Genomic DNA, 15,635 nt, shown 5'->3' on the forward strand with positions numbered 1-15,635 from the left:
AAACAAACAAACATCTAAATCAAATGCAAAACGGTCGAGTTAAAACATAGACCTTCACTTCTTTCGGTCAATTATTCTGACACGGAAAACAACTTGTTTTGGTTAGAACTACTCTTACCCTTCGGTGAAAATCTTGTGGATCATTACATTTCTGGCTTAATTTAGGTGGTTTGAACAACATGTCACTTAAATCTTGTAATGTACTATCAATTTCACTTTCCAGATGAACAAGTTTTTTGTGACTGGGAATCAGTTTATTAGATACTTCTGCTAGACAATCTTTCAGTTGAAATTGCTTACGAATTTTTGAAAGTAGCCTGTCCTGAATCTGGAGAACTTTGTCTTCTAACTGAAAATAGAAAGTAAAAATCTGGTGTGAACATCACACGACTTTCCTTATCCTATTGAATGATGCTTATTTGAGTGTTCTTTTACCCTAACTACAAAGGCCTCCTATCGCCTACCTTACGATTATGATAAGTACCTTCTTTATGAACGCCTGGTATTTACTGACAAAACTAGGTATACAACGTGCAACGCACCGCGGAATCTCACTCTTCATTCTTCAAAGTTAGAAAGCTGACAAGGCCTGTCTACTCCTGGCGTCCTGGCACGTTATAAATGAAATGACGAATGGAAAGCAAAACTCAGATGCACAATCTCAACGCGTCATGAGAGAGACAGCACAACCGGATCAGGGGCGGACTTGGAATGGAGAAGGTTTTAAATGTTTTTATTGAAAAGAGGGGAAATGTTTGGAAAATGATTTGAAAAGGAAATCGAGTATAACCGGGACGGACAGAAAAATAAAATTGAGGACAAAATTGACAAAGGAATTTTATTGACAAAGGAATAAAGGAAACAAAACAAGGGGAAAAAAATATTGTTAAAAATTAAGTTTAGTTTGTATTGAACCGGTTTCAACTTGAACAGTTGAAACCGGTTTGGAAATTTACTAAAAAAAAGAAGTGTAACATGATTTAAAAATCTGGTGTGAACATCACACGACTTTCCTTATCCTATTGAATGATGCTTATTTGAGTGTTCTTTTACCCTAACTTTTACAATACCTCTAACCGTTTAGTCGATATAGCTGAATACCGCCAACCGCAGCACCTATCTCAACCAAGTTTCATGTCGCACCCTTGTCACATTTTGTGAACTATATACCAAATTTCAAGTCTCTAGCTCATACCGTTCCCGAGATATTGTTAAATTACAGCGAAAACTGCCAAAAAGCGGTAAAATGCCGCCAAGCGTTGCACGTGTTAAGGCTCTAGCTCATACCGTTCCCGAGATATTGTTAAATTACAGCGAAAACTGCCAAAAAGCGGTAAAATGCCGCCAAGCGTTGCATCGGTCTAAACCAAAAGTTTCGTGTCGCATCCTTGTCACATTTCACAGCTACATACCAAATTTCAAGTCTCTAGCTCTTACCGTTCTCGAGATATTTTGTCTATAGACGACAGACACACAGACAGACAGACACACGGACCAATGGCTGAAACTTTGGCTCTAGAGACCTCAAAACGTGTTTTGGCACTAAAAACTGACCATCGAAAATTTGACCCGATTACATTACTTTCCTTCCCATTCAATTTTTCCGCTGGAAAAAGATTTATTTCAACCAATCAGAGGAAAGCTTTTTTTTGAAAGAAAATAGAAACAGCATGACCGGAGAAAAGAATTCTATCTGTTGCTGTCTTCATACCAATAATTAATTGGTAGCATTCCAGATCCCCGTAGACACCCACACACGGTCAGTAGTTTTCTAGCATCAAGTGTGTTTTACAGGTAGTCAAGTGGTTATTTCTCCGGGAACGACGTGAGTTAAAAAGGCAAATAAGATCTCATCCTGATCCTTGAATAAAGCGCAAGTTTTCCTGAAAGATGGAGACCTGTGCTCCAAAATTTCTTCGGACAAAAACCGCGTGTTTCGTAACGGACATAACAAGGTAAATCTTTTTTGAGCTTGAAAAAACACATCAAACCTGAACTTTGGAAATCGGAGATCAGGTCAATTCGAATCAAAATTTTGTGCTCTGGCTCGTGTTTCTAACAAAAACAGTTTATCGATTAAAATGAAAAAGTTATGACCTGAAAACTGACACAAGGTCTGCACTTTTTAAAGAGGTGGTTTTTTGGACATTTCTCGGAAACGAAGCTGAAGTTAGGAAAATGACACACAGAACCTTGTTGGAAATGAGATCTACCTACCCTGAGCCGTTGTCAGTGTTTTTCTGGCGCACCCTGTATATGACCCAGGAGTAGCCAATTGTTCTGGTATTTGGTTTTTGAAAGTGTTTGTTTTGTCTGCTAGGGTCGTTGAGGCATTCTTGTGAAAAATGTCATCCACACTCAGATGCTACAAAATGCTGGCATCAGTGATGGTGGTATAAAAAAACATGCCTATGGAGGGGGAAGTGTGACAATAAATTTCAGACCTTGAGAGTTGAGGGAAAAGCTTCGTATTACGGATAACGCAAGTAAAAAAACGCAAGTTGTACTCCAGTTTCGTATTACGGATAACGCAAGTTGTACTCCAGCTTTGGATCAATATCAACACGCCTTGGTAAACTCCGCATCTGTATATTCTGTTGGTCGGTTCTTAGTGCAATCAAATACGGGTCTTATCTAACACGGAAGTATGGTTCACTGTGGTACTGAAAAGTAATGAGGATTGATAGAAACCTGGAGTTTGAAAGAAATATTAAAATCGGCATAAATCAATAATACAAATTTTATTTGCACTCAATATTGAACAAATAGGGTATGAAGATATCTATATTAAAACTAACTTTGGAATGGGGAGATTACAAAAGAGATCAGAATACAAAAATCTCACAAAACTTTTATACCTACATAAGTACATACTTAGCCTTAAGCTGAAAACACTACGCTGACATGACGTGGGACCATGTGTGAAGAAAAGATCTAAACAATGTATTCGGATGGAAACGAACAGATTGATCTGACGCCACGCCATCTACGCGTCAGGTCCATTGATCTATACGTGGGAACACGTGTGAATAAAAAATCTAAACAAAGGATTCGGATCAACACGAACAGATTGATCTGACACCACGCACCACGCCATACCATCTATGCGTCAGGTCCAAATCAAAAGATTTGGATTTGGACCTGAACCTGACGTTCATTTTTGTCCGAATACATTGTTTAGATCTTCACACGTGGTCCCACGTCACGTCAGCGTAGTGTGTTTTCAGCTTTAGTATCTCGTTCAAACGCTCGCCCAGTGATAACAAGGCCCGCCACTCACGATGAGTTTTATCGCATGCGATTATCGATCAGTCGAACTTTTGCCTTTCACCGAATTTCAGTTGGTACGCGATACATTCAAGGTGGCTCCTTACTCTTTTTCTTCTTCTTTCTTTCTCCATTGGAAGTTTTAAATTTTTTATTCAACTCAAGAAAGAGAAACGGTTTATTCTTTGGCGAATGAGAAAATAAACAATTTACTCTCTCTCTCTCTCTCTCTCTCTCTCTCTCTCTCTCTCTCTTTCCCTTTCTCTCTCTCTCCCTCCCTTTTTCACTGAATTTTCCTCTTTTTTTCTCTCTCTCTCTCTCTTCCTTCCAGATTCTCCATCTCTATTTCTCTTTGTCTTTCCCTCTTTCTCTTCCTTTCTCTCTCTCTCTCTAAATCTCTCTCTTTTTTATTCTTTAGTCTTGATTATGCTTTATTCATCTCTCTCTCTCTCTCTCTCTCTTTCTTTCCTTCTGTCTCCCTTTCTCCTTCTTTCTCTATTCAGTTTTTCCTAACTCTTCCTCCTTCTCTCTTCTTTCTTCCTGTCTCTTTCCACTTCTTTTGTATTTTTATCTTCAAGCTTAAAAAAAAAAAAACTTTTTCCCAGAATGTGTGCATTCTTGTTTTGAGGTTAAATCATGATACACTCCTCACTCCTTTCCAACCCAAAGAAAAAGAAGAAAAAAAAAAACCTGAAATACAGGGTGTTTAAAAATTTAAACACCACTAGCTCTCTTTCTACTTACTTTCCCTGTTGGTTTACAAGATAACGATGAAAAATGAGTAAACTATAAAGAAGAGAAAAAAGAAAAAAAAAAATATAGGATGATGAAATTAAAAAAAGGCAAAATAATGTTAAAAAGAAGAAGAGGAAGAAAAAGAAGAAGAAGAAGGAGGAGGAGAAGAAGAAGAAGAAGAAGAAGAAGGAGGAGAATAAGAAGGAGGAGAATAAGAAGGAGAATAAGAAGGAGAAGAAGAAGAAGAAGAAGGAGGAGGAGAATAACAAGGAGGAATTGAATTGAATAAGCAATGTATTTATAAACAATAATAAGTACCATAGTCTCACTTCAACTCCAGCGCTCGTAGAGTCAACACCTCTCTTGCGATCTTGGTCTGACGATGGGAATCTGAGTATTCCCGAAAGCTCACCAAACTTTCTTTAGTTGAATGTCGAATCTCAATTGTCTTTTTAAAATATATATTTTAATTTGTGAAGATTCTTTTCTAAATAATCATACCGATAATTATTTGCATTTATTTTAATAATAAGTACATAAGTTTGACCATCCCCTAAGCTTGCAGAAGGAGAAGAAGAAGAAGAAGGAGAAGAAGAAGAAGAAGGAGAAGAAGAAGAGGAAGAAGGAGAAGAAGAAGAAAAGCCTTTTATCATTATTAAAAAGTTTTTTGGAAATAGGCTGCACCCTGCCTAAATGAAAACAAAATAGGTAAAATGAAAAACGCCCATTTTCTTTTTTTTCCCCAGAAAATAAATAGTAAAGAGATACCCAATACCTACAGGTAGGTACATAGATCTCCAGCAAAAATGTAAATCAGTGCTTCTCAAACTGTGTCCCGTGAGGTCACCTTAGGTGTGCCACGAGATTTTGCATTTTTTTTTCTTTTTTCGTACAGTATTGTAGGTATCTAGGTAAGACAAGATCACAAAACTGATGAGACAAACAAAGACCGCAGCCCAAATAAAAAAAAAAAGCTCCGGAAAGATTGGAGTCTTGAAAAATGTGTCGCGGTGTCAATGATTTTGGTAAGCAAAATGTGAAAAAAAAAGACAGAAAAAGAGAAATGTAACTTTCTGTGATAGTTGTTACTTTGTTACCTACCTGCTTTTCAGGAATGTATATATCCAAGAAACTAAGTACATACATACAATTTAACTTTACTCCAAGTTGTAACTTGGATTTGTTAATGTTGCAACTCTAAATTCCCATGTTGGAACTTTTTGCAAACACGGTATCTGGCAAGAATCAGAGAGAAACAGAGATTTTTTCTGAAGAGGTTTGATAGAGGGAACTCTAACTGCTATGGTCTTATCGTACAGACATCGAGGAGAAGAAGGACAGAATAGGAGAAAGCCAGCCGTTCCGAGAACGTACATCTTTTTTAATCAGTCAAATTTGAAAGAGATTTACTGCCATGTCCATCTGTCACATTAATCCCCCCTCCTTCTTAAACCTCTTCCTTCTCCTCCTCCTCCCCCTCCCCCTTCCTCCTCCTTAAAATCTCCTACTCCAAAAAATATACATTTGTATTTTGTAAGCACACCCTTATTGTAAGTCTCCAACACACGCCCATAGTGGTTTCCGGGTGTGCGTGTATGTTTTGAGTGTGGTGCGTGAGTGTGATTTCTATCTTATTTTTGGGTTGAAAAAAAAGGACTTTTTCTAAAAGCCCTAGTTCAAGCCAAAACATCGTGTTTTGGTTTGAACTCCGATCCCCGTGTTCAAAACCCCATAATGTGTGTCATGCGCAGAAACCAAAACTCGTCGAGCATCGTCCCGATCCCCAAAAAAAATGCGTTGCGAAATCTATCTAATAAAAGAAAATTTGAACGATCCTTGGCTAACTTCATCTCAATGCACAGAGGCAAAAAGGTAAAAGGTCCGTTTACACGAACACAAATACCTATTGCAAAATTTGGCGGGATCGAGATCTGAAAGATAAAACATGGGAAAATAAAATATTTATATTTCGTCCTACGATTACTGAATACCTTAAAGTTATTTTAATTAACAAAACTTCAATTTTAAATACCTGAAGATAAAATTTAATGGTATTTATCATTATCAGACAAAAGTCGGCTTCACTTTTACACTTTTGCGTCACACTCACGGTATCCACTGTTTTCCACCTCATTGAACGACCCGATCCCCAAAAAAATGCGATGCGAAATCTATCTAATGTTAAATGTTAATCTTAATCTGTCCTTTTTTTTCTTTTTTTTTTTTTTCCCAAAAAAATGCGATGCGAAATCTATCTAATGTTAAATGTTAATCTTAATCTGTCCTTTTTTTTCTTTTTTTTTTTTTTTTAATTTAAACAGGTCTTGATTATTGTTCCATAAAATGTAATGTTATTACCAATCAAATACCTATATAAGACCTTGTTTAGACTGCGGGAGTAAAGGGACTTTTCAGTCCTATGCTGGTAGTATAAACAAGGTATATTCTATTCTATTCTGACAGATCCAAAACTGACACAAAAACATTTTCTGACACCAAAAATGTTGCCGATTCCCGTGTTGCGGTAATAAAGAGGACAGAGAACAGGTTTTATTATTTTACAATCCATCAAAAGATTTAAAGAATGGTTGACCTTTTTCAAAACAATATATTTAAGTACCAAGAATTGGGACAGAAAGAACTCAAGGGTATACGAGAGTCATAAATGCGGTAATTTATCAATTTACTCAATCAAAAATTTTGTCACCAAAATTGGACCTGACTTTAGTAGACCAGCCATGTCATTTCACTCACCATTTCCTTGTTTATTTTGGGCACTACCTATTGTATCTTTTTGTAATTATTGTAATATGTAATGTAAGGATTGAATAAATCATCCTTTCCACATGCTTTTTTATCCTTTAGATGTTTCAGTGCAACATTAAATTCTTCTCTGGTGATATGTCCTTGTAACTCATCTCGTTTCTCTCTAATAATTCTATCTTTGTCCCTCAAGCAACTCTCCAGGCTCTGGCATTTGGCTTCATAAATGTCAATGGCTTGTTCATAGTCTCTATTAGGTTCGACTATCATGTTTTCGTCTTTGTCTGTGGACAATGAAAAAAAGTCTTTCGCTTACGTAGGAGCATGGAGGTATAAAGGGGGGGGGGATATCAATCACAATGTGTAGTATATCCTTTTTTTTTACTTTCTATTACCTACTACGGTATAGCGAGCTATAAGTAATAGTAACGAGAGTATCCAAATTTTCAAAATCGGGAAATGGTTGGAAATATCCGTTTTGGGATCCCCTTAGGTAGGTACCATGTTAAAAAAGTGATTTGTAGCCCATGGTCTGTACGTACGGTACTATGCAGGTACTAAAGATGTACTACCTACTTGCGTACTGAATAAAAGCAGGTAGATTTTAGAAGTATGTACATTTGTATATATAGGTATGTAGGTATATAGAATTATTTACCTACTGCGGAAAAATATCTCTCAAAATTTGGTCCCATAGAAAAAACCCTCATTTTATCCCACAAAATAATTTTGCACGTGAAAAGAAGTTTCACAAATGATCAACTTTTTGGGAATGACGGCGTTCGGCCTTATTTTGGCGATTTTCGCCTTATAGCAATTTTCGACCACTTACTCTTGAAGGAAATTTTCTCAATTTCTAATGTATCTTTTTACTTTTTTACATTAGGGGCGTGGTTTAGGAGTTATAAGCGGAAAACTAAAAAATCTGGTGTGAACATCACACGACTTTCCTTATCCTATTGAATGATGCTTATTTGAGTGTTCTTTTACCCTAACTTTTACAATACCTCTAACCGTTTAGACGATATAGCTGAAAACCGCCAAAAAACGGTAGAAAACCACCAAAAAGGGGTCAAAATACCGCCAACCGCAGCACCTATCTCAACCAAGTTTCATGTCGCATCCTTGTCACATTTGTGAACTATATACCAAATTTCACCTAATATATCGTTTTCCGTTAGGAAGAGGACGTCCGGACTTGAACTTTTAAAAAGCATAATATTTTTGTGCAATTAAGTCCTTGTACAATGTACGTACATTCAGTAGGTATATAAATAGATGGTAGGTACCTATGTAGCTACACTGTACAATCTGTACATAGATAAAAAAAAATCATGTTACTATAAATTTGTGTTGATCATTTTCTGCGTCCCTCTTTTGGTTGAAATGTCCGCCTTTTTCAGCCAAAATGTCCTCCTTTTGAAATTTCTTGTCTGGTAAGTTCTGGTAACCCTACTCAGGAATATACCAGTATTTTGGTAACATTTTTCGTGTTCTCCCTGTAGGGACCTTGAAACGTGATTTTGCACAAAACACCGACCATCAAAAATTGGTTGAATACCTACATTACTTTCCTTATTATAGGATAAGGAAAGTAAAAAGCTGACCAAGGCATAGAGGTTTTCATCTACTCACATGGTTCATGTATGTTTTCTTCTTGTCCTGTTCCAAATTGAACATCCTCATTTCTTTGTTCTTTTCTTGTTCAAAATGTTCCATAATTTGTTCCCTTTTTCTAAAAATTCAAACAAATATGTATTTATAATTCCTTGATTAGCTATAAATAATTGTCTACTTGTCAAAAATATGCATTTTTCGAGTTTTTTTCCCCCAAAAAATTCTCCCCTGGGATTTCGAAGTCAAACATTCGGTTCCACATTCGTCTTGTATGCCAGACAATCCTAGTTCGGAAATTTGTTTGACTTTGGGAAGGTGATATTAGGGAATCTCTTGTATACATTAGAATCCGACAAGACTGCATGGCAGCTGGCAGATTATCGTTTAACGACCCCCGCAGTCTGTGAAAACTCCGGAGTAAGTTTGAAAAAAAATCCGACCACTTTTCGGCTACCTCCTTGACTTACAGGGTGTTCTAAGCAGCGTATCCTGGACTTTGTCTAGGAGGTGGGGGGGGGTGGCCGGCCCCTCCCTGGCTGTAACTGCTGTAAGAGAACATTAACCTGACAAAATGAAGTTTTACCACACCATCATGTAGGAAATTTTTTTGTACTTTAATTTTGGTCCATGAAAAATTGCGTAGGACGCACGGTTCAGGAGTTGTAAGCAAAAAACTAAAAAGAAGTGCAAAATTCGGCCGTTTACTGGTGGTTTTCCCGCCACCAAAAAGTTATCCCCTCAGCTCTCGAGGTCTCAAATTTGGTATTACACTTCCCCCACCATGATTAACGATCCTATGAGGAAAAAAAATCGTTTTCCCTAATTCTCGCAAGGTGGACCTCCTCTATCTAATAGACAATTAGACTATGCATAAAAGAATAAAAAAATAAATAATAATAAAAAACGCTAGAAAGGTCTACTTGTAGAACACTTTGCGCGCGGGATTCATCAGTAGTTCAGTACCTAGACTTAAGCCCTTATCACACCCGGCGTTGTTCTGTCTACTAGTGGTTGTAATAATTGAGAATTCTCATGATTTCAGCTTTCTCTCTTAAATAAAAGATACAGGAGAAAAAAAATTACGTATTTTTTCTTTTTTAAATGGAGCGAGTTTTTCTCAAGTTATTCCACTGCAAACGCGAGATCGTGAAACCACGTGGTCGTACATTTGACAACACTGGTGCGTGACGTCAGATTACAGTTCCCCTCCACGCACTAATACCTTATCACTAGTAGGTACTGCGTTTAGAGCTCCTGAGGAAGAGAACTTGTATAACGATATTATTTTATCAATAGGTATCTTATTATTCTGATAGGTACATACTCCTTTGATGGATATGGACATAAATTAAAGCTTTCATAAGTTGGTATTTGCTTTGAAGTATCTATAATGGAACATAGTGACCACTCTTATTGTAAACCTCCCTTCACAACTGACGAAGTTCCATCTTACGAGTCATATTCAGGCCAGAAATCAGTTGAGTTTTATGATCCCGAAAGTGGTTTTTCCTGTACTACTGGAAAATGGTACGATTTTTCCGAATTTTTCTTTCGCCAAACGATGTAAACCGCCGTTTTGCATATTGCCTAGAGGTCAGTCAGCTAATTTTCGTACTCCTTATTGCCAATCAGTTGACTTTATGATCCCGAAAGTGGTTTTTCCTGTATTACTGGAAAATGGTACGATTTTTCCGAAATTTTCTTTCGCCAAACAATGTAAACCGCCGTTTTGCATATTGCCTAGAGGTCAGTCAGCTAATTTTCGTACTCCTTATTGCCAATCAGTTGAATTTTATGATCCCGAATGTGGTTTTTCCTGTACTACTGGAAAATGGTACGATTTTTCCGAAATTTTCTTTCGCCAAACAATGTAAACCGCCGTTTTGCATATTGCCTAGAGGTCAGTCAGCTAATTTTCGTACTCCTTATTGCCAATCAGTTGAAATAAATAAATAGATCTAAATTTTAATATCCTATTGAATTATGCTTGATTCTTGATTGGGTGTTTTAGGTAGGTAGGTATGCTTTTCCCATAACTTTTTCAATGTCTCTAACCGTTTAGCCGGAAAGCGGTTGAAAGAGAGCTTTAGCCGAGCATCTGAGAGCAGCCTAGGACGCGTTTTGTTCTTGTTGGAACTCATCAGTTAGACGTGACTCTGCAGGTGCTGGCTCGTCAGGTCGTCTGCCTGTGAGAAACCTGAACGGAATTGTACCCTACTCCGCCCAGGCAAACTCTAAAAACCAGATATCATAACCACCCGAGTTTTCATACTCATTAACTCATAGCGCTTGGGCACAAGATTTATATTTCTCCAAAGCGCAACCCACTTTCTATGAGATTTAAATTTAATTTGCACCAACTGTGATTGTACATGAGAACATGCATGAAATCCCCCTATTTATTTGACCCCGTCAGAGGCTGAGTACCAGCTTACGAGTGGGTAAAGATAAGAAAATCAGCAAAAACTTATCAACTTAGCAGGACTACATAATTATGTAGCTCAAATGACGGTTGGTCAGTGATAAAGGAAAATCTCTCATTTTACTACGCAAAACAAAAACGGAATTTTTGAAAATTCAAAAATTCTTTCAAAGAAAATTTTTAATTTTAAAATTGTCTACATCTGTGGTTGCATATGGGAGCATATACATATAAATTCACCCATACTTTTGCGGACAGATTCATGTGTCACATGAAATCATGGTTCCGCCATTATGGTAGGAGAAATATAACTTAAATCTGGCGATACGGTAGGATTCATGTCCAGCATGAAGCTACAGATTTACTCGCTACGGTCGGCTTGATTTTTACAGATAGGAGGCGTTACGGTAGGACGTGCCTAGGAACTTGTGTATCTTTTGCTCCTTTCAAATGCAGACTGAAAAGCCGATGTTTGTTTATTATGATTTCAAAGCATTCGGAATTATAGTCCGAAGATTTCCGAAGAAGACAAAAAAAACCAGATGTTTCTATCTCAACTAGGAAAAAAAAGAAAATAAATTAAAAGCGAGGGAACAATTTCCAGTGTGACATGAAGCCTACCACAAATCGCTTTTCGGAGGTTTCATGTCTCACATGAATCCTACCGTATTTGAAAAAAATGTTTTGTTTACGTCTGACTGTAACAACAACGCTTGAGTTTCATGTGGGACATGAATCCTACCGTAAGAGCGATTCTGGTGAAATTGATTCTGTACGCAAAAGGTTAACAACCAAAAAAATTTCATCAAAATCGGTCGAGCCGTTTTCTTGTGAAAAGAGGACAAAAACGGGTCTATTAGGCCATTTTCTTCGCGTTTTTGAACCGCCGCCATTTTGAATCAGGATGGAATTTGAAAATTTCAAGTAGCCTATGTCACCCGGAGTACTTTTCTTAACAAACCAAAAAAATTTCATCAAAATCGGTCGAGCCGTTTTCTTGTGAAAAGAGGACAAAAACGGGTCTATTAGGCCATTTTCTTCACGTTTTTGAACCGCAGCCATTTTGAATCAGGATGGAATGTGAAAATTTCAAGTAGCCTATGTCACCCGGAGTACTTTTCTCAACAACCACAAAAAATTTCATTAAAATCGGTCGAGCCGTTTTCTCGTGAAAAGAGGACAACCAAAGGTCTATTTAGCGTAACAGACAGACATACACACACACACAGAAATTTTTCAATGTGATTTTTTGGAATCGTGGATGCATAAAAGGAGATTTTTTGGAGATTTTTTTCAGTGTACAGAAATTTTTCAATGTGATTTTTTGGAATCGTGGATGCATAAAAGGAGATTTTTTGGAGATTTTTTTCAGTGTAGAAATTTTTCAATGTGATTTTTTGGAATCGTGGATGCATAAAAGGAGATTTTTTGGAGATTTTTTTCAGTGTACAGGGTGCGCCAGAAAAAACACTGACAACAAGGTTCAAGGTTCTGTGGGTCATTTTCCTAACTTCGGCTTCGTTTCCGTTTCCGAGAAAAACACTTTAAAAAAAGCACAGACCTTGTGTCTTCTATAACTTTTTCATTTTAATCGATAAACTGTTTTTGTTCAAACCACGAGGCAGGGAGAGCATAAAATTTTGATACGAATACACCTGAGACACGATTTCCAAAGTTCAGTGTTGATAGGTTTTTTTTTTTTTTTTTTTTTTTTTTTTTTTTTTTTTTTTTTTACATATAAATTCACCCATATGCAACTGAGCACAGATTGACATTATATACCCACTAAGAAGCTGGTTACAGCTTTGATATGAAAGTATAGCACGAAAAGCGGCTGTTTTCCCCTACTTTGGGTATAGGTGACTGAGAATCAGTCGAGTTGCACAAACATGGTAAATAAGACATAGTAAACAAGTTCCCATTATGTCTATTTTTGTGTTTTGGCACTAAAAACTGATCATCAATAATTTTGCCTGAATACATTACCTAAGGAAAGTAAAAACTTTTTTTTTTTTTTATGCACATACCTACGCATTATCTAGTAATGCAATTACATATACACGGTTTTTATTCTAACATATTGTCTTACATACTAAATATTGTATATACCTATTCTATAAAATAATAATAATAATAAGAATAACAATAAGAATAACAATAATAATAACAACAACAACAACAACAACAACAACAACAACATAGAATTCTAAAGAAGACCATTTAGTAGTAGTATTTTATTGATACATTTATGTCTTACTGTGTTAAATTTATTGTCCTAAATGCCCACCCTTGTAAAAAATGACCCTATTATTTTATGTACAGTTGCTAGTATCTAAGTAGGTATGTAATCATAGTTAGGTATGGTTGTTGTTGTTTTTTTAGAAGTAAGTAGGTTAAAATAGTAGATAATAATAATTATAGGTAGGTAATTAGTAATCAGCATAGTTTTTATTCGTTAAGTCCCCCCATTATTATATTATTTTAGGTGTTTCCGCAGCCTGTAGGTATTAGGCTTTAAATAGGTATAGAATTTGATTAGGTATAAGAACGTGTGTAGATATAATGACGAAACATATTTTGTGCAAGTTTTATCATAGGAAATAAGCAACTTGATTTTTAAGTACTATTATAGTAAAGTATCTATCGTTGGGCTCACCCACCAATGATGGATATGGACTGAAGTCAACAGGTTAAATGACAATACCCATGTCGCACATGGAGAGAAGATTAATAGATAATCATGAAGAGCGTGGAAACACGTCAACCCCTGGAGAACAACACCAGGGCACTTCTGGAGCCACCGCTGGAAGTGATACGAGAAGTACCGGGGGCGACCGTGTGTTAAGAAGGCGGGCACCGGTCAGACAAACAGAACAAACCCACAACACCAGGGAAAACGCCGAAATCACACGTAGCCAGAATCCAACAACAAGTGCTACAACTACTGCAAGTGTTTCTCAGTTGGCAAACCCAATTATGGCTGAGACCACTGCAGTAGGCGAAAGAAGAGTGCGCATGAAATGGACACAAGATATTAACCTTTTTATCATGCGCACCTTCTATCAAGTAACACAGCTCGAGACAAACATGACAGCGTATAGGGAAAAAATACATCGGGCCTTCGTCCAAAAATACCCATCAATGCCAGTCTCCCAACAGAGAGTAGCTGACCAGAGACGAACAATCGTCAAGAATAAACTACTCTCTGACGAGGTACTTGAGAGAATTAAAGCTCAAGTACGGACTGCAATTGGACGAGGGACTGAGGAAGAGGCACAAAGATCAGACTCGGAATATATTCAACAACGCGAAGCAAATATAACAACAACAACGGCACCAGAGAATGGGATCAACAGCAACCCGCCGACCGACCAAGAGCTTGCATACCGGGAGGACGATCTTGAGAAGGAAGACATAACAAGGTAAATCTTTTTTGAGCTTGAAAAAACACATCAAACCTGAACTTTGGAAATCGGAGATCAGGTCAATTCGAATCAAAATTTTGTGCTCTGGCTCGTGTTTCTAACAAAAACAGTTTATCGATTAAAATGAAAAAGTTATGACCTGAAAACTGACACAAGGTCTGTGATTTTTTACTTTCTTTAAAAATTGGTTTTTCGGACGTTTCTCGGAAACGAAGCCGAAGTTAGGAAAATGACCCACAGAACCTTGTTGGAAATGATGAAATCTACCTACCTTGAGCCGTTATCAGTGTTTTTCGGCGGACATGTCCTCCTTTTTATACGTTTGTCCTCCGTCCGCCCGACTTTTTAAAATATAGCAAAATGTCCGCCTTTTTAAAGTTTTGACCTCAAAGCCCTAAATTACGTAATATATCGTTTTCCGTTAGGAAGAGGACGTCCGGACTTGAACTTTTAAAAAGCATAATATTTTTGTGCAATTAAGTCCTTGTACAATGTACGTACATTCAGTAGGTATATAAATAGATGGTAGGTAGTTAGGTACCTATGTAGCTACACTGTACAATCTGTACATAGATAAAAAAAAAATCATGTTACTATAAATTTGTGTTGATCATTTTCTGCGTCCCTCTTTTGGTTGAAATGTCCGCCTTTTTCAGCCAAAATGAAGGATTGAATAAATACAGGCATAGTATTTGGAATAGGAAGATGTATGTTTTATTGTAAGCAGAGAACTGAGAACAGACCAAAGAATGAAGGAATCGAACTGTGTAGTATTTTCCCAATTGTTGATCTGGTTGCTAAGAAACAGATTAGTTACTGGGTGGTCGTATTTTCAATACTGTGTGTATAAAAAGACACCACCACATGTACCTTGGAATGAATCGCTTTGGCATTACTTCAAGGCACATTCTTGTACATCCATCCCTAACCGAAAATGGAAAAGTTCGATCAGAAAATTTCCGTCCCGGCCAGGATTCAAACTCAACACCACTGGGTTGGAGTCAGAGGTTTCAACCACTCGGCCACAGAGGTAGGCTTTAACATAAACCTAATAATTAAAAAAAAAAAGTTATCGGTCGAATTATTGGGAAGTTATATCGGCCACAGAGGTAGGCTTTAACATAAACCTAATAATTAAAAAAAAAAAGTTATCGGTCGAATTATTGGGAAGTTATATCGGCCACAGAGGTAGGCTTTAACATAAACCTAATAATTAAAAAAAAAAAGTTATCGGTCGAATTATTGGGAAGTTATATCGGCCACAGAGGTAGGCTTTAACATAAACCTAATAATTAAAAAAAAAAAGTTATCGGTCGAATTATTGGGAAGTTATATCGGCCACAGAGGTAGGCTTTAACATAAACCTAATAATTAAAAAAAAAAAAAAAAAAAAAGGTATTCGGGCG

General features: G+C 37.0%; 1 protein-coding gene and 1 long non-coding RNA gene across 7 annotated transcripts in view; one reads left to right on the forward strand and one right to left on the reverse strand.

Annotated features, from left to right (window-relative positions):
- Nucleotides 1–13: 13 nt before the first annotated feature.
- Nucleotides 14–15,635, reverse strand: part of LOC103518530 (cilia- and flagella-associated protein 57-like) — a 39,236-nt gene continuing 23,614 nt past the window's right edge. For 4 of the 6 annotated variants that reach the window (XM_026830294.1, XM_026830296.1, XM_026830292.1 and 1 more), the window contains 2 exons: nucleotides 8,401–8,500; nucleotides 14–349 (listed from right to left, as the gene is read on the reverse strand). In XM_026830294.1, the coding sequence (XP_026686095.1) occupies nucleotides 68–349; nucleotides 8,401–8,500 (382 nt within the window). In that variant the 3' untranslated portion in view covers nucleotides 14–67. Of the gene's footprint in view, nucleotides 350–6,926; nucleotides 7,050–8,400; nucleotides 8,501–15,635 lie in introns of those variants that run through there. The other 2 variants (XM_008483606.3, XM_026830295.1) reach the window with 2 other exon arrangements.
- LOC113471276 lies at nucleotides 14,903–15,632 on the forward strand. The gene is made up of 2 exons (XR_003394037.1): nucleotides 14,903–15,259; nucleotides 15,339–15,632. It is a non-coding gene; the product is annotated as an uncharacterized LOC113471276 (long non-coding RNA).

The sequence above is a fragment of the Diaphorina citri genome, unplaced genomic scaffold, assembly GCF_000475195.1.
Source record: "Diaphorina citri unplaced genomic scaffold, Diaci psyllid genome assembly version 1.1 scaffold2231, whole genome shotgun sequence".
NCBI classification, from domain to species: domain Eukaryota; kingdom Metazoa; phylum Arthropoda; class Insecta; order Hemiptera; family Psyllidae; genus Diaphorina; species Diaphorina citri.